This window comes from Beta vulgaris, chromosome 9 (assembly GCF_026745355.1).
Source record: "Beta vulgaris subsp. vulgaris cultivar EL10 chromosome 9, EL10.2, whole genome shotgun sequence".
Lineage (NCBI taxonomy): Eukaryota > Viridiplantae > Streptophyta > Magnoliopsida > Caryophyllales > Amaranthaceae > Beta > Beta vulgaris.
The window spans coordinates 5,027,259-5,050,995 of NC_079210.1; the positions used below are offsets into that span (position 1 = coordinate 5,027,259).

General features: G+C 34.0%; 2 protein-coding genes across 2 annotated transcripts; one reads left to right on the top strand and one right to left on the bottom strand.

Annotated features, from left to right (window-relative positions):
• The first annotated feature begins 9,799 nt into the window (after positions 1-9,799).
• LOC104883304 (WRKY transcription factor 1) lies at positions 9,800-15,776 on the top strand. The gene is made up of 5 exons (XM_010667792.4): positions 9,800-10,173; positions 11,690-12,181; positions 12,269-12,431; positions 12,538-12,693; positions 14,868-15,776. Exons 2-5 carry the CDS (start codon positions 11,782-11,784, stop codon positions 15,472-15,474), a joined length of 1,326 nt encoding a protein of 441 aa, XP_010666094.1. The 5' UTR covers positions 9,800-10,173; positions 11,690-11,781; the 3' UTR covers positions 15,475-15,776.
• Positions 15,777-16,924: 1,148 nt separating this feature from the next.
• On the bottom strand, positions 16,925-21,146 carry LOC104883303 (scarecrow-like protein 21). Its single transcript, XM_010667791.4, has 2 exons — positions 20,907-21,146; positions 16,925-18,928 (listed from the first exon to the last, which is right to left on the bottom strand). Exon 2 carries the CDS (start codon positions 18,684-18,686, stop codon positions 17,121-17,123), a length of 1,566 nt encoding a protein of 521 aa, XP_010666093.1. The 5' UTR covers positions 18,687-18,928; positions 20,907-21,146; the 3' UTR covers positions 16,925-17,120.
• Positions 21,147-23,737: the final 2,591 nt, after the last annotated feature.

A 23,737-nucleotide genomic window follows, 5' to 3' on the forward strand; every position in this document is an offset into this window, starting at 1 on the left:
AACAAGTGAGTGTTTCAGAGACATTTGATGAAGAAGGATATATATTTATGTTAATCAAAATGATAGTAACAAAAGAGATGATTGGCTTATAGATAGCGGATGCACAAATCATATGACCAAGCAATTTGACATTTTTACCAATATTAACATGTCTGTTAAAATCCCTATCAAAATGGGTAACGAATCAATGGTGAAATATGAAGGCAAAGGTACAATTGCAGTTCAGATAAAGCTAGGAACAGAATTGATTAAAGATGTCCTTTATGTCCCTGGTTTAAATCAAAATTTACTTAGTGTTCCTCAAATGATTCAAAATGGATATTCTATCCATTTTAAGGATGAATCATGTGCAATATTGGACCCATGTAATAATCAAGTTGCTAATGTTAATTTTCCTTTAAATTGGCAATATGTAGGAAAAGAAAAGGTAATGCATGCAAACTCAAGGACATGAAGCTACTGCATGGCTATGGCACAAACGCTTTGGTCATAGTAATTTTCAGAATCTAAAACTTCTTTCACAGAAAGATATGTTGAAGGGTATACCAATTATGTCAAATATAATTGGGGTTTTCAGTGGTTGTCAGTTAGGAAAAATGACAAGACAACCATTTCTAAAGAAACTTGCACGAAGAACGATTAAGAACTTGTACATATAGATGTATGTGGTCTAAAATGTCATCATGGTATGCTATAGGTACAAAATTATATGTATGTATTTTTTTTATCTTTATATAACTCAATTTCTAATAGTATAATTTTGAAAGACATAATTTCTATTGTTACCGATCATACGCTATTTTTAAATTAATTTTATATGTATTTAAAATAAATAATAAATAATACATTATTGTTCATGTAAATAAATATAGTTTTATAAGTTGTAAAACTATATTGTATATTGAACTTATTTTGGAACATATTTCGAGCACTCTCTAATGATAAAAAATAATATTATATTATATATCATGTAGCAAGTTATATATCATTTACATAGTTAAATAATTAAGTTCATTTATTTAAAATTAGAGTGTAATCTTCACTTATTAAAAACACCTTATATGTATTTATATCTATGTTAAACACAATTTTTTTAAAAAAAATATAAATTAAATAGAATGATATTACTTAGGTGGAGCTCTCAATATTATTCTAAGATCGTTTTTTACAATCATACTCTAATTTTTTATCATCCAAAACTCTAATATATATATACATATATATATATATACATATATATATATATGTAGCTTTATCACATTAGATTTTATTTTTTGTTGTGACAGCAAAATTTCCTTAATAAATTTTGTTAGGATACTAAATTGTTTTAGTTCAGTTGCGTAAGGTTGATATTCGGATCCTCTAGAGTTCTATGGCCTAACAATCCTATGTGGCATGCTCTATGGACTCAAAATAATGTTATTAAAGTACTTTTCAAGACAAAATCCAATGGTATAATTTTCATAATTTTTATTTATCGTATTTGAGAGATATTGATAGTCAAAGCAAATTTTTGTAAAGCGTGAATGCCTTATATTTTGAAATAAAGGGACTACTATACATTTTCCATATTATTTTTTGTTTACATAGTCTATGTTACACTTATACCACCCAACATCTTTGCCAGTAACTTTTTTATTATTTTAAGTAAAAAATATTATTAAAAAAATCACATTTTGGAAATATTTACATTTGGGAGAAGGAAAAATACAAACATTAGTAAAGTCTTCTTCAAAGACTATTTCCTAACTTATCAAAAGAAGAATATAGGAAAATTTTCTACCCATGAAGGGAACAATATCCTGGAAAGTCTAATCATGGTGACCTAAAGCTTCAACATAATCTTGCAAAACAAATATAAAGGCAAATTTAATAGTACATTGTCTTTTTTTTTGTTATTGCAAAATTACAAATGAGGTCATCAAGTAGTGAATAATGTGCATAGATTTAAAAACAACGGAACAAATATGTAGTAATAGTTTCTCCGTTTCAAAATAGATGGCAAGGTTTGACTTTTGCAATATTCACACACACTCCTTTTAACCCTGTTTTGTGATTTTTACGTAAAGAAAAACATAGTCGTGTGGGATCTTGTTAGATTCGTCTTAATATATAATTTTAGAATATCAACTTTTTATAATTTTCACATGTAGAGAATGAGGGATATTGATAGTGTGTTAACTAACTTCGTTCTATGAAGAACTACTTAAAAACGACAGAGATAAACACAATGAAAGGCAATTGGAGAGAGGATGCAAAAAGTTGGGTGCTCTTGCTAGGAAGCATGGAAGAGATAGCAAGTGTGGGCCAAGGATGAGTAAAATATCATATACCTTTTACCATAATTCGAATAAAGTTAACTGAGTTGTTCTTCGTAAAACGGACGGAATTGGCAAGTAAAAAAAATTCATGTAATGGTGGGAACCAATTTAGAACTTATAAATATAAGTTACAAATGGAGTAATAAAAATAGGCTAACAAGTTCAAGTAAGATTCAATTATCTCTATTATATAAGCAAAGGGAGGGGGAAGATGCTATCCTCCTCTAAAAATACTAAATTACCCTTAATGATTTAATTATGGACAAAAAAATCTTGATCTTTATTTTAGAACAGAAGAGAGTATATATGACGCTCACTTGAAAAGTGTGAAACACTCACTACCTTTGATACTCTATAATTCAGGCAAACCAATGCATTATTTATGTTTTTTCTGCTCAAAATTCATTCACAAGATTAATATTAAAGGACGCTCATAACTTATGTCAGTTTTTTTTTCATTAGCAAATTAATATATTTAAATCCATCTTTTTATCACATTTTAAGTTTAATCATAAATATTGTAGTAATGTATTATATAATAGAATACCAAGTTTTGAAATTAACGCACGCATTGCGTGCATATGAGGCTAGTGTCTAATAAGTTCTATTTCTACTCACTTATGCACGTGATGTAGCGCCTGCGATCACTACAAAAAAAAAGCTCATATAGCAACGGATTTTTGGCGACGAATATATACCCGTTTCTAATTTAGAGACGGAATACTGATAATCCGTCTCTAAATTTATTTAGAGACAGATTTTTAAAATCCGTCTCTAATTTAGAGACGGATTTTTAAATCCGTCTCTAACTTTAGGGACGGATTTTAAATATCCGTCCCTAAATTAGAGACGGATTTTTAAAATCCGTCTCTAAATAAATTTAGAGATGGATTTCAAAAATCCGTCCCTAAATTAGAGACGGATTTTAAAATCCGTCTCTAACTTAGAGACAGATTTCTAAAATCCATCTCTAACTTAGAGACGGATTTCTAAAATCCGTCTCTAAATTTATATATGAATATTTTATTGCGCTTCTTTAATTTAGGGACGGATTTTAAAAATCCGTCTCTAAGTTAGGGACGGATTTTTAAAATCCGTCTCTAAATTTAAATATAAATATTTTATTGCAGTTCTTTAATTTAGAGACGAATTTTATAAATTCATCTCTAATTTAGGGACGGATTTAAAAAATCCGTCTCTAAATTTAGATATGATTATTTTATTGCACATCTTTAATTTAGGGACGGATTTTGAAAATCCGTCTCTACATTAGGGACGGATTTGAAATCCGTCTCTAAATTAGGGACGGATTTTTGAATCCGTCTCTAAATTAGGGACGGATTTTTGAATCCGTCTCTAATATTTCTTCTACATATTACCAATATTACGTAGAGAAGTATACAAGTTGTATTTGGTGTAGTTGGTTGGAGCTTCTTCTCGTTTCTTTGAGGTCACAAGTTCGATTCCTACGAACAGCGATTCTTGCGACTGTGGAGTCTTCTTATCCTTTCCCTTGTAGAGCTGAACCGGGTTTACTTAAGGGATATTCCAAAATGATACAAAATCCGTCTCTAAGCTTAGAGACGGATTTCCAAAACCCGTCTCTAAACTTTAGAGACGGATTTTCAAAATCCGTCTCTAACTCGAATTAGCGACAAGGGTTATAGAGAGGGACAATATCCGTCTCTAAATCCGTCTCTAAGCCCATATAGCGACGGATTTGACCTATTTAGGGACGGATTTTGTCCGTCTCTAAATGGACTTTTTTTTGTAGTGGATGAGGGAAGAAGACATAGACCAACAATGCGAGAGTGAGGAATTAAAACCAACAATCAACTTCCCACCCAGGCGGGCGATAGGGGTTCGGGGGAGAAGATTCATCGTATAAGCCAATTCATCAGTGCTAATAAGTTTATATCGCTTCCAATAAAATTAGTCAAGTTCCAATATTTACTAATATAAAGATTATATATTAGTAAAATTCAGAGCGTCCAGTTGATTGTTTAAACTAAAACTACTTTTTGGATGAATTGCCTTATTTTCTCTTGTATTGTTGGTAATATCATTTTTTCTTTACACAAGTTATCTATTTTATCATCAATCCATAATATTCTTCTTTACCATCGTTATTATCTATCACAACCTGCAAACACATTTTTATAAAACTTAGATGAATTTTACAAATACAATTTATAATAAAAAGTTGTATATAAAACAGAATTAGTTACTAGGCGCAAGTCATTGCCCGTAATATAATAAACGGATTTGCTATTTTATATTAGGTGGGTATTTCGTCTCATTCATAAGTCATAACTAGATTGGTGGCCGAATAATCACTTACAAAGTGAAAAAGGCTAAGGGTTTGAGACCTTTTACAAACATATTCCTTCATTTTGTGAATAATAATAATTACTATATAAAGTTCTATGTCACCTATAACGTAACATTGCACCTAAGCATTTGAAGAAGGGAGTGACACGTGGCAAATTATAATTTTGGACCACATGTTTTGATATTATATATATATATATATATATATATATTATATATATTATATATATATATATATAATATTATATATTTATATTATATATTAATATATTTATTATATATAATATATATATATATAGACCTACTATGGGTCCTGGGTGGCCCAGCCCCCCCCCCCCCAAAAGTAAATCAATTTTTTTATTCTTTTACCGTTAAGCAGATTGAGGTTAAAAGGAATATTCGTGCTTTTGTTTTCAATGATACAAATTTGCTCCAGTGGCGAATTCTTTAACACCATCTAAGTGCATGTGTGGTACTCTTCGCGAGTTCGAATCTGGTTAGCAGCAATCTTGTTCCACCTTTTGCTTCTTCCCTTGTTTTTTCTTTTCTTTTCTTTTCAATCTTTTTTTTTTAAAAAAAAACTTTTCACTTCTTAGTTCATGCTCTTATCTCTTCTATATTAACAGTTTTCTTTTATTTTGGATCTTCAATTCATTATTTTGAATAGTATACATTTCTTTTAGTTTTACTTTTAATTATAACTTTTTTTGTAATATAAGGATTAATTCTCCTTCCATTTTCAAATAACTGCAACTATTTGATTTTAAACACAATTGATATATTGAGAATGACCATGATTCATTTATAAATACTTAACAATTAATTTTATCATTTAAATTTTGTATTTGTCTCTATTTACATTTATGAAATTTATATGAATTATCTTGTAAATTTTGGTAACTGATAATTCAAGATATTTAAGGTTAAAATTGTGTTAGTTTAAGAGTGTAGAAATCAATTTATACTAAAATGGAGATAATATCGAAACATTAATATAATGAAGGTATCTTTATAAATGACTAAAATATTATAAAGTTAGATTTTGTTATCGGGAAAACGACTCAAATTTTCATTTGCATATATGATCATTGTGTATTTGGTTGGTTTAGTTAGGACCCCCAAATTTTAAATCCTAAATAGCTTCTGTATATACTTATTTGATGGAAAGGGGAGAGGAATGCAATTTAAATTGACACTTATTGGTGCATCAACTAACATTATTGCTACTCTTTTTCTTTAAGTTTTTGATATGGTAAACCATTTAGTAGTCGGGTTTGAACTTTCTGTTACACAAGAGATGATCTGGTAATGTAGCTTGGTAAAAATAATGATATGGTTAGAGGATCAAATCATCATGCACAATTTTTTTGACTCATTTAAAGTTGAAGAGAAGTGTCATGTCAGGATTTACAACGAAATAATATATATAGAAGTGAGTTCATATGAGAATGCATACTTACATGAGAAATGAGAATGAATTTTACGTGCTATAACTCTTATGAATAAGTGATGCAACTCTAATGAAAAAGTGATGTAACTCCAAAAAAAGAATATTAGAAAAAAAAAACATTTTTTTTTCTAATGTTATGGGGTCAAATTTTTTTTGGGGATATAACTCTAATGAACAAGTGTTGTAACTCTAATCCAATCGTGTGGCTGAGATTAATTCTCATTTCTCATGTAAAGAGCATTCTCATGTGATCATACCCCTATGTATATATATATATATATATATATATATATATATATATATATATATATATATATTCTTGAAAGTTAAGAAAAATTAAAGTTACGAGGCCCTCATATCGAGTGTAACACCTAATTTATCACTTTGAATAATCGAGAGAAGTTGTGGGTTATTATCAGCATTGACATATATAGAAGAATTTACAAGATGTCCTATGTTAGATGTCAAGTAATTAAGCTGCTCTATTATTTCCTTTGTATTAGACGTAATCAAATTTCCACTGCTCTATCAAGTAAGCTGCTCTATTTCCTTCATATTAGACATTATCAAATTTTCACTACTCGAAATGTTGAAGAAGCAATTTGATGTCCGTGATGATGTTTTGAATTTTTCATGTAGTGTTCTAGTGACCTTTAATAAGTTAACCACTTGTAAATTGTCACCTTCATCTATAATTCTTGAGATGCCTTGACTGATTGCAACTTGGAAACCTTTGTGGAGCGTTAATGCTTCCTCTAAATATCCCAAGGTCATCCCGAGATAAAAGTGTATGCCATACTAGTGCTGCGGTTGGAGTTACATATGATGATACCTACTACCAATGAGTTATTTCTGCACGAGCCGTCAAAGTTGAGTTTGTGGAATCTTGATTGGGGGAGCCTCCACTTTACCATGATGGGAAGGTTGTTGTGAGTTGTTGACAGAGCCGTTCCTGAATATAATTGGGCCTGGGGTAATATATAAAAAAGGGCCCCTAATGTTTAAGAAATTTTATAAAATATGCATGTTTCTATGATAAAACTAATTCAGAATTGACTAACTCATGTTTATCCGCCACCGTTTCTTCAAAAAAAAATATTCATTTTTATATGATTAATATGTATCTAATATTCACTCCGTTGTAGAAAGATCTGAACGCTTATTAGTTCACGTAAATTAAGGAATAATAGTGGGATCATACCAAAAATAAAAGTGTTCAAAATTGAAATGGAACAAACAAAAAACAAAAGTGTTCAGACTATTGTGGGACAGATGGAGTAGCTCGTAATAAACTAAATAAACTAATAACTGAACGAATAAGATTGAAATATCAAAATATAGAATATATTTTATCACCCAACGCATATAAAAATATTAGAAATCTAAGTATAGACTTTATATTGTATTCATTATTTTTTAAAATTTTACAATTTTAAGGTATATAAGATATAAAATCATACTAACTAAAAAAAAAATAAAAATAGTATAATATGGTGGTAGAAAGGAAAATCAAGAAGCAAGTTTGAGTTATTCTAAAAAGAAAAGGAAAGTAACAACTAAGAAAGTAGAACATTTTTGCCAAACTAAAAATTTGCATTCGTAAGAAGAAATAGAGATCAAAAGGAAAATGAAGTTAAAATAAGTATGTTGGAGTTAATTATAAAAAGAAAAGGAAAAAAAAAAGAAAAAAGAAAAGAAACAAAAAAAAAAGAAAAGAAAGAATTGTAATATCTTTGGATTTGAACCGCTGATGTTGCAATCACACGCTCAACCTTTACAGAAAAAATACCGTCTTTGCTATACCAAGTAGTTGCAATCTTACGTTAGTTAAGTACTTATTGTGATTTCATAATTATGGGCCCTGGGCGGGCGCCCCGTCAGCCCCGCCCAAGGGCCGGGCCTGGTTGTTGATGAAGTTGTGGTGATAATGATGAAGAGGAAAATGGGTTGCCCATCGCTTGACAAGAGTCTACCATCATTATGAATTCTCATTCTCGATGTTAGAAGTTAGCTCGATGGGAAACTGATAAAGGAGAAAAAACTTGTTGAATATGGAATCATTTCACTCGAATTAAACTTAAAAATGTACTCATTTATACTCTGAAACTTGATGTCAATCACAATGAAATAATACATGGCGGGATTTAAACGCTCCCAACAAGTTTTTATTACTGTATATCGGTAGCTATTTATTCAAAAGATAATATATCCTCCAATTTTTATTACTTGCATCGTTTCTTTTTGCACAAGGATCAAGGTGAGGAGAGTGTTAGAGAAAGATGGAAAATGAACCCCATGTGTTAGAAGAAAGCAATAGATACTCCATCTGTTTCAAATTATAAGGCATTTTAGCTAAAAAATTTTGTTTCAAAATATAAGGCATTTTACATTACCAGTGTAAAATTAAATGCAACTTTACACTGTCAAGATAAAATTATAGGTTATTTTCTATTATCAATACAATTTTTAATGTCAATTTGTATTACCTATGCAAATCTAACTAAAACTAACTAAGTTCTTAATATGCGTAAAAGTGGTTTATATGTCTTATAATTTGAAACGAATAGAGTAATATATTATCGATACAAGTAATAAAAAATTGTCAAAAATAAACAACAATATAAAATATAAAAGACGAAAGAAGTAAGTTTTTTTCCACCTTTAAAAACAAAGACTTTTTTTTTACAAAAATTATTAAAAGATACGGTTTAATTTTAATATGAAACTAGACCTAATAATTAATTGGATTAAACTAGTCACCGAAAGAAATTAACCTAGTTACTATTAGACTAATTATCTTTTTAGTATTGGGCTTATCAGTACCTAATTTTAATTTAAAAATAGACGTTCTCTTACACGACAATTCTTTTCTTTTTGAAAGGACCTAAAAACAAGACCTCGTAAAAGGGGAATCATGGAATAATAAATTGTCGCTTTATTTTAAGAGTAATTCTAATTAAAAAAAACAACTAAGAACTTGTAAAATGGTATTTTTAGGTTTCCAATAACGATTTCTCCCTCGAAAGAAAGGGTTTTCGATTTCCTTCGTAAGAAAAAGTTTTTCGATCTCCTTCGAAAGACAGGTTTTCGACTCCTTCGAAAGACAGGGTTTTTCTCCTCTTTTAGAGGGGGAATTTCTACAGGTTACAATCCGGGATACTAGATCTAATGGATTGCCGTGAAATTATTTTGTTGGTGAAGAATTATGCGGGATCACAAAGGTTATCAATTTTTCGAATACGGTCAGATGAATCCGACGGAAATCATCCTCACGACTCCAAGGGATCGTTAGATTGTCTCTTCAACAAGGCTGTATTTTCCAGCGATATAAGCGGGAGATGTTCCACATTGCAAGATTTGTTTGACGATCGTAGTTTTTATGAAGGAAATTTTTGTTTGATTCAACTTATGTATTTGTTTGATTCGATTGCTTATGTAGATGTCGTATGACTTTTATTAATGAATTAATTTTACTATTAAAAAAAAAGAGTAAGTTTTTTTCCACCTTTAAAAACAAGACTTATTTTTTAAAAAAGTACATAAAAACAAGACCTCGTAAAAGGGGAATCATGGAATAATAAATTGTCACTTTATTTTAAGAGTAATTCTAATTATAAAAAAACAACTAAGAACTTGTAAAATGGTATTTTATCTAAACTAATTGTTGTATTTTATGATTTTATAGGTCGTGCACTAACAACCACTAAGGTCAGGTCAGCCGTCAGTTGCTGACACACTCAAAGCAAAGCTAAATTGGTGGGCTCTCATTTCTCATCCATCTAACGGCTGTCCTTCCTCCTCTGACTTGACCAACCAAAATCCAACGGCTCACAATCCTGACACCTGTCACCGATCCCCATGAAACAGAAAAACCCTCCATGGATTCCACCTGAATTCTAAATTTTTATTTTCTCTCTCCTCTGATCATCACACTACTCTCGAGGGTTTTGCCTCTGCTTTGACCCCCTCTTCTTCTTCTTCTTACCCTTTTTCCAACCCCCCAAAAAAACCCATTAATTTGTTCAAAAAATCAATTTAATTTCTTCATCAGTTTGTTATTCTGATTGTTGGGTAAGTTTTAATTTTACTCAATGTCTTTTCTTTCTTTTTTTTTGAGTTTTTTATTGTTTTGTGTGGTTAGCTAATTGCTGTTGGAGTTTGTGCTTTGCTGAATTGTTTTATCAATTTTGCGCACTTTTTTTGTTCTTTTTGATGAAATTTTGTTTGTTTCAATGGAATTGGATCATTTGGGAAAGTGGGTATAGGACAGTTATAGAAAGAATTGCACTTTTTGATTGGGAATCCCTATTTTAATTCTGGAGCTTATTGGTTATTGTAATTTGGAAGCATATGACAGATTGGATTTGCAGCTGGAAACTTTTTAATGGGTTGTTTGGATTAATTGTGTTTTGGATAGTATTAATAATCTAACCTTCTTTTTTTCTGTGATTTAGCTTATGATGTGTGAAATTATGTTAAAATTTTGCCCTTTTTCCCTCATTTGCTAAAATTGATCTTTATTTATTCCTTTGGTGGTTTTAGGCTTTTGCTAAATGAAGGGTTTTGGGTTTTTATATGTGGGAAGAATTGGGATTTTTCTAGGAGAGGAAAATTTTGGGTTATGGGTCTTGTTGTGACTTGTCAGGGGGTTGTGGGGAGGAGAAATTTGCACCTTTTTATGAAAGTTTGATTAGCTTGTTCATTAATTTTAGAGTAGGAGAATAAGAATGAATTTGGATTTGTAGGAGTAACCCAGAAATTGCTATGTTTGACTATAGATATGTCAATGGCTACAAGTCTACAACATTTACAATAACGATAATGCAGTGCGGTTCTCTCGTTTCTTGGGGCCTGAGTAGGTTTTTAAAATGGGTGCAACCTTACCAAAGAAGTTTCTTGAAGGTGTTAATGCTGGGGATGTAATAGGTAGGAGAGGATGTAGAAAGATGTTGGAGATTAAAATGTAAAGAGGGAAAGCGAGACACAACATGAAAGAGGGAGTAATTTGTCTTTCGAACTCTTTTGTTGTGCAGTATGTATGGTTCCTTAGCAATGAGGATTGTAGACAAGGATTCTGTGAAGGAGTATGGTTTCACGTTCATTATCACAAAAAAGAAGTGTATGATTACATCACAACTCTTTTTCTTCTATCTTCTTTTGTTTTTATTTGGGTGGGGGCAGGCGGAAGTGGGGAGGGTCAATGGGGAATTGGTTGCCAAACTAACTGCCTAGTAGCCAGGGATATATAGTTTAGAATACATGCACTTCACTAGGTTTGCAGGGATGTTGGAACCAATTAGTTAATACTGAGTGGATCATACACTTAAATTATGTGAAATCTATACTTTTCCAGTTAGATTGGCCAATTGTTGATTGGTACAGCTCTTCATATGTGTAACTAGTACTTTGGTATCTGGCTTGGCTTTGAACATATCTGCGGTGTTGCACCATATTAACAATTGCTGATAATTTAAAGACTCTTTGACGCTTGGCATTGGATTCTTTCATGTAAGACTTATCATGCCTATAGGATTCTGAAGTTTGTAAGACTATCACCTGAACTTCCTGATTTTGACAAATGATGCAGCTTTTGCCACTTCTGCCGTTGGATTGCAGTGTAGTTCAATTTTGAATGCCTTAAGATCTACTTGCTGCACTCGCTGATGTAATATTCTCTCAATGGTTACAACGGAGGAAAATGCAGTGATTGTAGCTCCTAAGGTTGATTTGCAGCAGACTCTGAGCCCTGATTCCACAATACATGCTTCCAATACTGATAGAGAGGGAAACAACTCTGTTGTCCCTGAGAAACCATCCGAAGATGGATATAATTGGCGAAAGTATGGCCAGAAAAATGTTAAGGGAAATGAATACATAAGAAGTTATTACAAATGTTCACATCCAAATTGCCAGGTGAAGAAACAAGTGGAACGCTCCCAGGATGGGCGAATCACAGATATTACTTACCTGGGAAAGCATGATCATGCTAAACCTCATTCTGATCCCCAAGCAGCTGTTCCCTCTCTTCTGTCTGCTAAAGTACAGACACCAGATTGCCCTTCAACAGCTGTTGATCAAGGTAAAAAGAAGATACTTCTTTGAATTTTTTAAGTTTGAGGACTGGTCAATTGTTTGTATTTATTTCTTCATATTCTTCAACCTGAAGATAAACCTTCCGATGTGCACTCCCCTGCAACTGAGCATGTTCAGCAAATGGAGATCTGTGAGTATGCAATAGTTAAGGCTGTTGGTGATAATGCACCTGCACCTCTCACACCATCAAGTCAAGCAAGAGATGATCATAGCGAAAACTTAACCCTGAAGAGACGGTATGTTGGAGCAATGAACAGATTTATATGCTTGCTTAATTTGTTAATATTGTGTTATGTCTCACTTGTCTGCAATTCATTCTACGGAAATCATGAACCAAAACAGGAAGAAAGGCATTGACGGTGCTGATTACACAACGGAGAAACCTAACCATGAATCACGCATTGTTGTCCATACAGTTAGTGAGGTTGATATTGTCAATGATGGGTATAGGTGGCGCAAGTATGGACAGAAAATGGTCAAAGGCAACCCAAACCCGAGGTATGTGCTGAATTATCCTTGCAGGCTGCAGCTGTATGTTTTTTGTAAGTTACAGGATTATCGCCAATATAAAATATAGAAGTAAAACCTCCTTCATCCTCTTTGCTTCTGTTAAAATTCTCTCAATCATGTAAATAAACAATCTAAATTGGTCCGCTTGTATAATTTTTTATATGTTCGTTTGTGTAATGGTTTGTCAAATACTATAAAAAGATATGCTATTTTTTTTTTATGATGACCTTATGCTGTAATGATATGAGCTCTACTGTATTTGACTGTATAGAATCACTAATTGTAGGTCCTAGTGTTGGATTTCCTTTGACTTGATTATAGTAACCTTCCTCATCTCCGCTTCTTTCTTCTGCTTCTTCTCTTTTGAAAGAGCCTAGCTTCAAGAGAGGCTGTGGAGAAGGGGAGACTTTCTTATGATTGCTTTTCCAATATTTGGCTTCCGATGTATGTATCTTTTAAATGTGTTGTCATGAAGTTGTCAAGAAAACGCTTTACCAGAAACATCGTCATTTTTCTCTGCATCCTAATCAGTCTTTCGCAATTTATAAGAAAAATATAAGCATCCGATGCAAGTACTCAGTTATATCTTGAGAAAGATGCATCTTACTTTGATAAGCTAGCTTGTTTAGTTTCTCAGATGCTGTTCGTCTTATGGCCCAGCTCTGACCGATCCTGTTGCAATTAGGTTATTAAACTTAATGCTTCTACAAAAGCACCAGTCTTTATAGCTAAGGTCTATATGTTCTTAGCTGTAAATTGTAAAATGTTTTTCTGTCTGTTTGTGTCTCCATTTCATCTTCTTCTTCATCCTATAGTAATTCTTATGACACTTTGGCCATTAGGAAAAGATAATCTTATGAAACTTTGTTTCCCCCTCTTCTTAGTCTGCTCACAAAATTCCTCCAATTAGGCTCTACACCAATAAGGTAGGTTAGATTTTTTTAGACCCTTGATCCTGGAGTTCATTGATTGGCCTGGTACTCGCAACAGTAAAAGCAATATTGGAAGTTAAGTTAGACAATTGATATACTATGCTGCAATACTAAGTTAAGAAATTGCCTATAAGCGGCCCTTTAAAATTTCTTGAAAATGGTATATGATCTTGTACAACTCATGTCTTTCACTAATTTTATAAGCTAAGTCCAAGAGTTTATTTGACAAGTATTTAATTTGTAAATCTGTTATATATGATTTATGCATCATTGAGTGTTATAAATTTTAGTGTTTTGGGTTGATTCTCTTCTACATTTTTCTAGACTGTTATTATAAGAGTTTAGATAGAAATATAGAAGTTTAATCTCTGACTAGCTGTTAATCTGCACAATCTTGTTACATTAAAGTTTCATTATTATTTGCTTATTTATTTTTTTTCCTCTCTTTATATCTTATTTTGTTTTTGTAAGATACGATAAGACCAATTAAAAAGGATGTTTTTTATGGTAAGGAAAGACCTAAAAAAATTATTTGTTACTCAAGGATGTTACTTTCTAGGGTTGACTTTAATTTCCTCCATTTGTTGTCATTTTCTTGAGCAATTCCCCATCATAAAGAAGCACTTTTATAAAGGGTGAATCTATTTCTAGGGTGAATTGCCGAAGAGAACGATAAATATGAAGGGGGAAATAAGAATTCAGCCCCAGAAAGTTGATTTTTGTCCCGAGAATTCGTAATGTGGTCTTTAATAACAAGTATTTATACTTAGCTGGTCTTTCCATGCAAAGAAAAGTTATTGGGTCTTTCCATATTGAACACCATTTTTTATCTAGTCTTATCTGACAAAGAACTCTTAATTCTATGTGATTGGTGAGTACTTTTATGCTGAGAATAGCGCGATGGCATACTGCTATCTGCCTATCTCCCCAGCCCAAATTAAAAATATCAGGTATGCCACTGGTTTCAAAATATAATGGAAATGGAAATTCGATGAGTATGCGAAACCGTGGTAACAGACAGAGCAATATTATTACAGTTCCCCGTCATATTTGGCATGTTTATTCTTTTGCAATAAATGTCTTATCTTACTTTCTTCATGCTCAAAATGACACGAATCAGATTGCTTAGTAGGCAGTAATAGTTTTGGCAGATTCAGCATTGGTAAACTGTGTCCCTCTCCATCATTATTTTGGGTTATGTAGTAAACTTAGGTTCCTTATCTTATGCAGGAGCTACTACCGGTGCTCGACTACGGGCTGCCCAGTTAAAAAACATGTCGAAAGGGCCTCCCATGATCCTAAAGTAGTTATCACCACATACGAGGGTGAACATGACCATAGTATGCCTCCTATTCGGACAATTGTTCCCCAGACTGCAGCAGCTTCTGCGGGTGGGACTGAGTCAAATGACATGAGTAAATCCAAGTCAGAAGAAAGTGATGCAGCTCAAAGTGCTGCATTAGTATGTAAAGCAGAAAAAGGCAGTTGTGTTGATCCTGCAACTAAGGATGAAAACAATCAAGCAATTGTGGTGAAGACTGAGGATGCCCTTACGGGATCCACTCAACATGAGTCCAATCATAAAGCTGAGAAAAATGATACAGAAAGTCACGTTGAAACCAAGCTCGAGATGGTGAGTCAGGAAGCTAACCAGGATCCTATCTGCACAGGTTCGAGTTCTGAAAATATTGATCAGACTACCAAACAAAATATTGATATGAAGCCAGAAGTTACATCAACCGAGGCCAAAAGACCTGATGCAATCGTTGAAACTTCCCGTGCTGAAGCAAAAACAAATGGACTAGAAAGGCCGAATGCTGAAGCTGTCAACTGCTAAAAGTATTATTGTTGCTGATAGAAGTCATAGTTGATAGAGGATTGTTGTAGACAATGGCATTTATTGACATAGAAGAGCTGCAAGAGGAGGGACTACTCTAGTGGGGGTTTAAACATTGTAAATAATTCTAATTAGACGGGGGACAGTCAGAGCCTGAGGTGTCTAATTTAACTATTCAGAATAAAGATTATAGATTTCCCTCAAAAAGCCTTCATAAATTGAACTTGGAAGTGCTATTTTGATTGTATTTAGTGTATTTTCTGTGGATTTATTAAAGTGGGTGAATCTGTTCTTTCCGTATAGATTGATATCTATGAAAATGACCATGCTTTGGATTCCAGATTGATGGGCCACTTCAAATTTCCAGTTATCCTAATGAGCAATAAGCTGAGTTTCATTACTTATATCAATATGGTACTATGAAAACATATCATGTGGTCATGTGTCAAAATATTTGGCCAAAACCACAAATTACGTCATTGATTTGGACTAGGCAAAATGCTATCAATTATTTAAAGGTGATCTTGTTTAAATTTCATTAGATTTATGTGGTGTAAATCTTTCTGGGCTGGTGTTTTGATTAGAACTAACTTCTTTTTTTTTTTCAAGGAAGACTAGAACTAACTTTGACTACATTTCGAAGCTGAGAAGAAAGACATTATTGTGTGAAATCTTGTAAAATTACTCTTAGGCTCCGTTTGGTTGGCTGTAAAACATTTTTAATGTAAAATGATTTTAATGGAAAGCAATTTACAATGGAAAATACAATTCCAAAATTAGTTTTCCGTTGTTTGGTTCCATGTAAGATGATGACATGAAAGGAAAATGAAAGGAAAAGTAAGGAGGCAGTGTGATGACTAATGAGTGTACAAGAGAGATAAGGAAAAGGAAGGAAATAGTTTTCCCTTATCTTGAAAAGAAAATTGGTTTTCCATCATTGGGAAAGCAATTTTACCACAAGAGAAAATGGTTTTAACTCCTTTGCAAACCAAAGAATGTAAAATTGAAAATAGAGAAAAACAGTTTTCTAGAAAAATGTTTTACGCCTTACCAAATGAACCCTTAATGCAAAAAGTCATTTGTCTAATCTGATTCGATTTTAGCTTGAACTAGATTTTGACTTGAGCTCAGCTCGGTATATATTATGTATATATATTAATTGAAGAAATTGTTTTTCATACATTTAATTTGATTATTCTGATTTGAATCTTCCAAATTTTGTAATTAAAAATCTTAACAAAATTAGTTTATCAATTTAAGAACTATTTATTTTTCTAATAAAAGATAATATTTATCAAAATATTTTACAAACTTTTTAACGAGAGATAGTGACACGTGTCAGCTTTGATTTTTGCTTCGTATATTGTAATAGATTAGTAATCAATTTGTGAAATAGGGTAAAGAGAGCATAGCGCCATGTAGCCTAAGATTTCTGAATCCGAGGCTGAGATGCGATGTAAAATGTAGCTGGAAAAAGTTCTCTTCCTGCTTCTTTCATTCAAGCAAAATAGAGTTACTCCCTGGATACAAAAGGTGCCTAAGAGCTGATGTTGCTACTTCAACAAGCAGCTAAACCTAATTAAAAGAAAGTGCAAATAATACAGATTACAGCTTGTTTTCTCAACTTCAGATATCTGACTAGGCAACTAACAACATTGCCACGCACAAGAAGCAACCAAATACCTATTCATCCATCCAAGATAAAGAACCCCATCCCTCTCTTCTAACCTATAACTGTCACAGTAGTTCTTGAGTAGTGTCTTTATTGTTCTATTTACCAAAGCGCTCAACGGGTACGGCTTAAACCCTGCCATTGTAAAGCGCGATCTCCATTTTCCAAGTAGTTCATGGCGCTCCACCCTCTCAGCTCCCTCACAAGCTATCAAGTTAACCACATCCCTAGCTAAACAGTGTTGCTCAACATTGATCCGGTCCTTATGAACCCTCGGCAGAGTCACATCCATGGACTCGAACATTGCCATGTAATAGTCCAATGTCTCAAGAAAACGAGGCAAGAAAGCAGCTGTATTTGTGTTACACTCCTGCTCCACAAGCGTCACCACCTTTGGGTTCAGGCTCTTAACCAGCCTAAGTAATCTATCCCTGTGATTTTCGGTGCTTACACTTTCGTCGGGCATGTGATGTAGCATGAAGGCAAAATTTATTGCCAAGGCCTCACCACGTCGAACTCCGAGATCTTTCAACTGAACCAGACAACCCGAGATATCAACAGCATGGAACTCAAATGGAATTTTAAATGCCTTGGCTAACCTTGAAAGTCTCTGGCCAACAATATTTAGCCCACCTCCACGGGCATATGCTGAATAGGAGTCATCAATTCCAGTTATCCGGATGTGGGGAGCCCCACCAGGGCGAGCTGCAAATGCTTGTAGAAGGGTGACCCATTGGCTCCCTTGGCCTATTTGGAAATCAATAATGTGGACTCTCCTTTCATTTTTCATGGCTTCAGCAATGGCACCATTTGCGGACATGTAGCCAAACTTGATGTATGGACAAACCTCGAAAAGTATATGCATGTATGACAAAAGTTCGGCACTCGCAGGCTCCTTGCTCTTTAATGCTTTATAAATGGAGCTACCTGAGGCAGCCTGCTTTGCAACAAGCCCTTCTAACATGTATGCACCCAATCTTTGAATTGGGTCACCAGACACTGATACCATCTGTCTCAACTCATCCATCAACCATTGGGCAAACAACTGATCTTCCTCAGCAACTGCTGTTGCACAGGCAACAAGAACCCGTTTCACATCTTTGCGAGCAATCATCTCAATCACTTTACCCCAGCTGTCCATCTCCAGCGGGCTTACATCAGACCCAGTTTCAAGCATGTTGCAATAACCATCTATTACATCAGTATCGGGTCCCAGCATCGCACTTTCCAACTCTCTCAGCTTGCACTTCAAGTCACCACAATCATCTGTAACACATGAGTTACTCAAAGGCGAGTTATTGGCATTGTCAGGAGAGCAGTGTTGATCAGGCGGGAAAGAACTCGAATCAAGTAGTGATCCAGGGCTACCAATAAAAGTTGATGATTCAAGGGTGCTGTACTGTCCAGGGAAATTTTTTGAGGTTGGATAACTTTCATTGCTGAGGTTGGAATAACAGAGTTGAGGATTCAAGGGTTGACACTGAGGCATGAGATATAAATCAATTTCTCTCTTAGGCTGATAGTACAAACTGTTCGACATTGATACTGTTGAAAGAACGTACTACTTTTGGATGATTCGAATAAATTAACCAAATTTCAATATTATAAAAGAAACACAAGTGCTCATGCTACCGAATGTCAACAAGTTGATCCACCAAAGTATCTCTTGATAATAAGTTTATCTTTTACCAAATAAGCAATAACTTTTGATGCTAACACCATCTTTCTTCAGCTACTAGGAGTCTAGAACCCCGGGATAATGATGAAAGATCCAAAAAGAACCTGCACAGAATAGAAATGCTCATATAAATGATCCATTCAGAAGGAAAAAATTGTACATGGGCCCCAGCCCCCAAGGACATCTGCTATTTCATATACAAGGCCATACAATTGATGTCAATGACTACATGTGTTACATGGACATAAAAAATTATATTAGACTAGGTACGGGAACATTTCCAACCACTGAACTCGGCTATTGTATGTAATTGTCCAAATCTTTGGACTAAAATGAAATTTCGAAGTGTCCATATACACGTCAGAATAAGGATTCGACAAGAGGTCTAAGTAACATAGCTATGAGACATGAAGAAAGTGCCCAAAGATGAAACGGGAACATGGGACTTAAAACTTTTATTTAATAATGCAAACTAGTCGATTTGAACTAAAAATTGCGCTCCTAAAGCCTACCAAGTTCCTCACCCCCTCCAAAAGAAACTATTTGTATTGCTCTTTTATGTATCGTTTCTTGGAGATTGGAATTTGATCTTAGATAAAGAGAACCTGGTTCCATGGCATCCAAGTACTTAAGAAGCATCCTAACAATATTCGATAAGTACAGGTAAAGAGAAAAAATTCAGTAACTTGTAAGTAAATTCTATCAATGAGAGGTACTCATTCAAGGAAGACTGGAAAGCAAAGCATCCAAAAGGCACATGTAGGAAAAGTCCACAGTACCAAAGTCTAGACAAAATTCCATACAGCCCTGTCAAATTGACTTAAACCTCAGCTGTCCTTATCCAGTCTCCTCTTTGCACTCAAGTCAAGTTGATAGACATAATCATAATGTAATATGGAATAAACAACTTCCTCACTTATTTAACCAAATTTCTTGAAAGAACCCAGCAAAGAAATGGAGAAAAACACAGCTATAATAGTTCCAAAGATCAGAGCTACATTCTCAGATGCGGGTCATTTGAGCCCACCAGAATTTTGATTTTTTGACTTTTTAAATTAAAATAAGAAAATTTATAATATTTTCTTCTTAAAAATTTTACAATTTGTCCCCACACAAATATTTAAAATTCATTTTGCACCCGCTAATATATTATTCTGGATCCGTCACTAAGTACCACTATTCATGAGATTGACAGGAAATCTCTCTTTCCAAAAGGAACCTAAGGAGTGCATTAAGGAAATTTTATTTTCTTGTTCCTCTTTTCTTTTCCCTTTGAGTAAGTGTGGGATCCACCACATAAGAAACCTGCAAAATTTGGCCATTCCTTGAACAAAAAGTTACAAAACCTATTTTGAGGATTCAGAAAATTAATCAAACATATGTCTACTTCATTTTCATTCCTCTGAATTTTCTTTGTTTTTCTGGGGTGTAAAACAGAAGTTAGTTACCTCTTGTCAATGTACATATAATGTCTATGCTAAATAATGGCGGTGTTATATGCTTCCAAAATTGGAGTATTTGCTCAAACAGAAAGTTCAACAGATAAAGTGATAAACCCAACAAAAAAAAAAAAAATATAATAGCCAAAGATCTAAAACTAACCAACCCATTTTCCATCATCAAAAAAACAAGAAGAGTGAATTTTTTTGTTCATAATTTTTTCAAATTGGATAGTTAACTATAAATGTTGTATGTTAGATCGCAAAATATCGTACATTAGCTGATGGTTGGAATCCCAGGAATAGTTTTACTCCATCATTTTACACTACGAGTAGTAACTAATAGATGACTTTGATATCATAATTTTTATACTTCATGAAACATTTACTGTCAAAAAAAGTTCATAGCAGTTATGAATTAGTAGTAGTTATTGAGCAATATAAAAAATGAACAAGCTAAAATTAAAAGTTGACCACAAACTTATGTAGAGAAGAGTCATATCTACAGCAAGAGATATGAGACAGTCATATTAGAAAAAATGAGCTCAAAATAAGTAAGAATTTCATCTAAAAAGAAACCCAGAAATTTCCCATAAATCATTTATAGAAGATGATAGTTTAATTTAATGTTGAGATGACATACCTTGCTTAGATGAGGAGAGGAATCTTCATTTGAGAGTGAAGAGAGAGTAAGAGAGAGAGAAGCAGAGGAAAGGGGTAAGAGACAGCAATTGCAGAGTGTTATGAGTAAGAATAGCACCTGTGAATTGTGATTGTGAATGTGGATTATAAAATTATGTACTAAATATAAGCCCCTGAGTATTGCCACAAACTACACAAGTGCCACTTTTGGCTTTCGATGCTCTATAACTTTGCGAGTAAACTTGGCAATTGAATCGTAGGTTGGATTCTATTGGGTCACTACGCGGTATGGGATATATTTTCGATTAGAAATTTAGGATCAATTCGAGTTTATCAATGTAAATGTGTTTGTAGGGTTGCTAACAAGCCAGTACGACTTGCGAACTATTTGGATTTGATTCGGTTAAAATTTGGTTTTGGAAGACTTAATTCGAGTTCAGAATCGTATCGAGATCTTAATGAGCGAGTCTGATCCTAATGAGGGATAAAATAGTAAATTCGATTTAGAAAATTAATTGTCTGCTAGTACCTTTGTATGAGATGTAATTAAGGGGCTCTTTGTCCTTTTTCATTAGTAGCACCTAGTATAATTACTGTTGTAGTCACCAAGAAAAGGTTCAACGAAATCACAAAGCATTATGTTGCTCTCATTCTCTCTCTCTCTACTGCTATTCTCCTGCCACTTTAAATTATTTTGTGAATTACAGTATCATGGTATCAAAGCCTTATACGTCCTGAGAGAAAACAACAGATAGAATTTCATTTCTAAAAAGCGGAAACTTCCTCAGCAACTTCCCTACCTGTCCTTCTTGGATCTGTCATTCCTTTCTTCCTACTTCCTTCCTTTTCTCTCTTCTTTTGCTTAAAAATAAACTGAAATCTCTGAACTTATTTCTACTGCCATCTTTCGGTCCTTCTCCTTCAGCTCCAAAAATCCAAAATCATGTCAAGAATATCTCTTGAAGAGATGATGATTCCTTTGTTCCTACATCCATCAGATGGTGCTACATCCATCCAGGTTGAAAAATTGCAAGGACCAGTAGACTATAGGTCCCGGCGCAAGTCCATGGAGATCCAGCTGGCCTCAAAATGCAAGTTGGGGTTTCTCACAGGCAAAGTGACCATGCCTACTGGAGATGAAACCGAGGCTGCAATTGGGAGACATATAAGCATATGGGAATTGCTTGGGTAACTCATAATCTCTCTCCCTCTATTAAAAAATATGTCATGTTTATAAATCTTACAAAAGACATGTGTTGTAATTTGAAAAATAGGTTCTTCCTGACTAATGGATCTAGGAAATATAAAGTGTGTAAAGAATTGTTTGAAACAAAATAACAACTTTGAGTAATAATGAGTATTACACTGCCACGAGGTCCTTATGAGAAGAACATGATAACCTAAACATGTTGCTAGTAATTGAAAGCCCTAGTGAGGAAGTTAAGAAATTGCTAGATGCTATTGACCTTCAGAGAGAAGGGTCAAAATTGTTTCAATTTTTAAATAGATTGAATGATGTGTACAATCCACAAAGAAGTTAGTTGTTGTTGATGACCACTCTTCCTACTGTGGAGATGGCATGTGCTGCTATGCAGCAAGAGGAGGCTTAAAGAGAAATCTTACAATCTCCTAAAATGGAAGTTGAAATCTCTGCCATGTACAATAAAGTTGTGAACTCAGATAGGAATGTTATGTGCATAGCCTGTGTGGTAAGAAGGGACACTATGGTGCAAGTTGTCGGACTATTGTTGGTTATCCTAAGACTCACCTCAGATACAAACCACCTCACACTCAAAACAACTTCACAAATAAACCAAGACCCTCATACCAAAACCAAAAACCAAGGTGGAATCCCACTAACACATCTAAAATGGTTGTCACTACCTTATCAAGCAACACACAGCCAAACACTGGCCTACTCTTTACACCACAACAACTGGAACAATTAGCCAAACTCTTTCCACATGCAGTTGCTGCTCCCAACAAGTCCGAAACAGATGATGAAATTGATGGTCATTTCTTAAGGATGATCGCATCATGTTACCAAGCCTATCAATCAAACCATGAGTGGATCATAGACTTTGGAGCATCAGACCACATGACATCCCACATTCAAAGCTTCACATATCCTGTTCCTACTCTCAACTGCCATAAAGTAAACCTACCAACTAGATACACATCAATGATTACACACACAGGACAAGTTAAGCTTACTGATGGCTTAACTCTTGTAAATGTGTTATGTGTGCCCCACTTCAAACAGAACCTGCTCTCTGTAATACTCCGTATTTTTTAGTAGTAATTTCGTATTGATTAAGAAAGTATAAAGAATTAATAAAAAGGTATTTTAGATTATTACAAATTAATAGGAATAAATTATTGTTAATATGAAATTGTTAGGCATTTTCGGAGTTTTAAAAGAGTAACCTAATCTTCACTTGACCTAGGGTTACTACCTTTTGAAGGGAGTATAAAAAGAAAAGGAGAGGGAATTTCAGAAAACCCTAAACCCTTTCTTCTCCCTCTCCTCAGCCGACTTTTCTCTTTCCTCTCCCTCTCTCTCAGCCGATTTCAACCCCTTCTCTCTCAGAATTTTCCTTCTCTCTTTCTCTCTCGGATTCTCTCTCAAACTCTCGCTGAATTTTCCTCTCGCTTCCTCCTTCTAGTCGCATGCGGTTGTGCGAATTCAGGCGAGGGTTTGGTGCGAAGGGTCGAAGATTTTGTGCGAGTGTGTCGAGGTTTTCGTTCGCGAGTTCGTGCGGCGTGTGTGTGGTTCGAGTTTGCGAAGAAGGAGTTCGAAGGTGTATTCGTGGGTTGTGCGAGTGCTGTGCG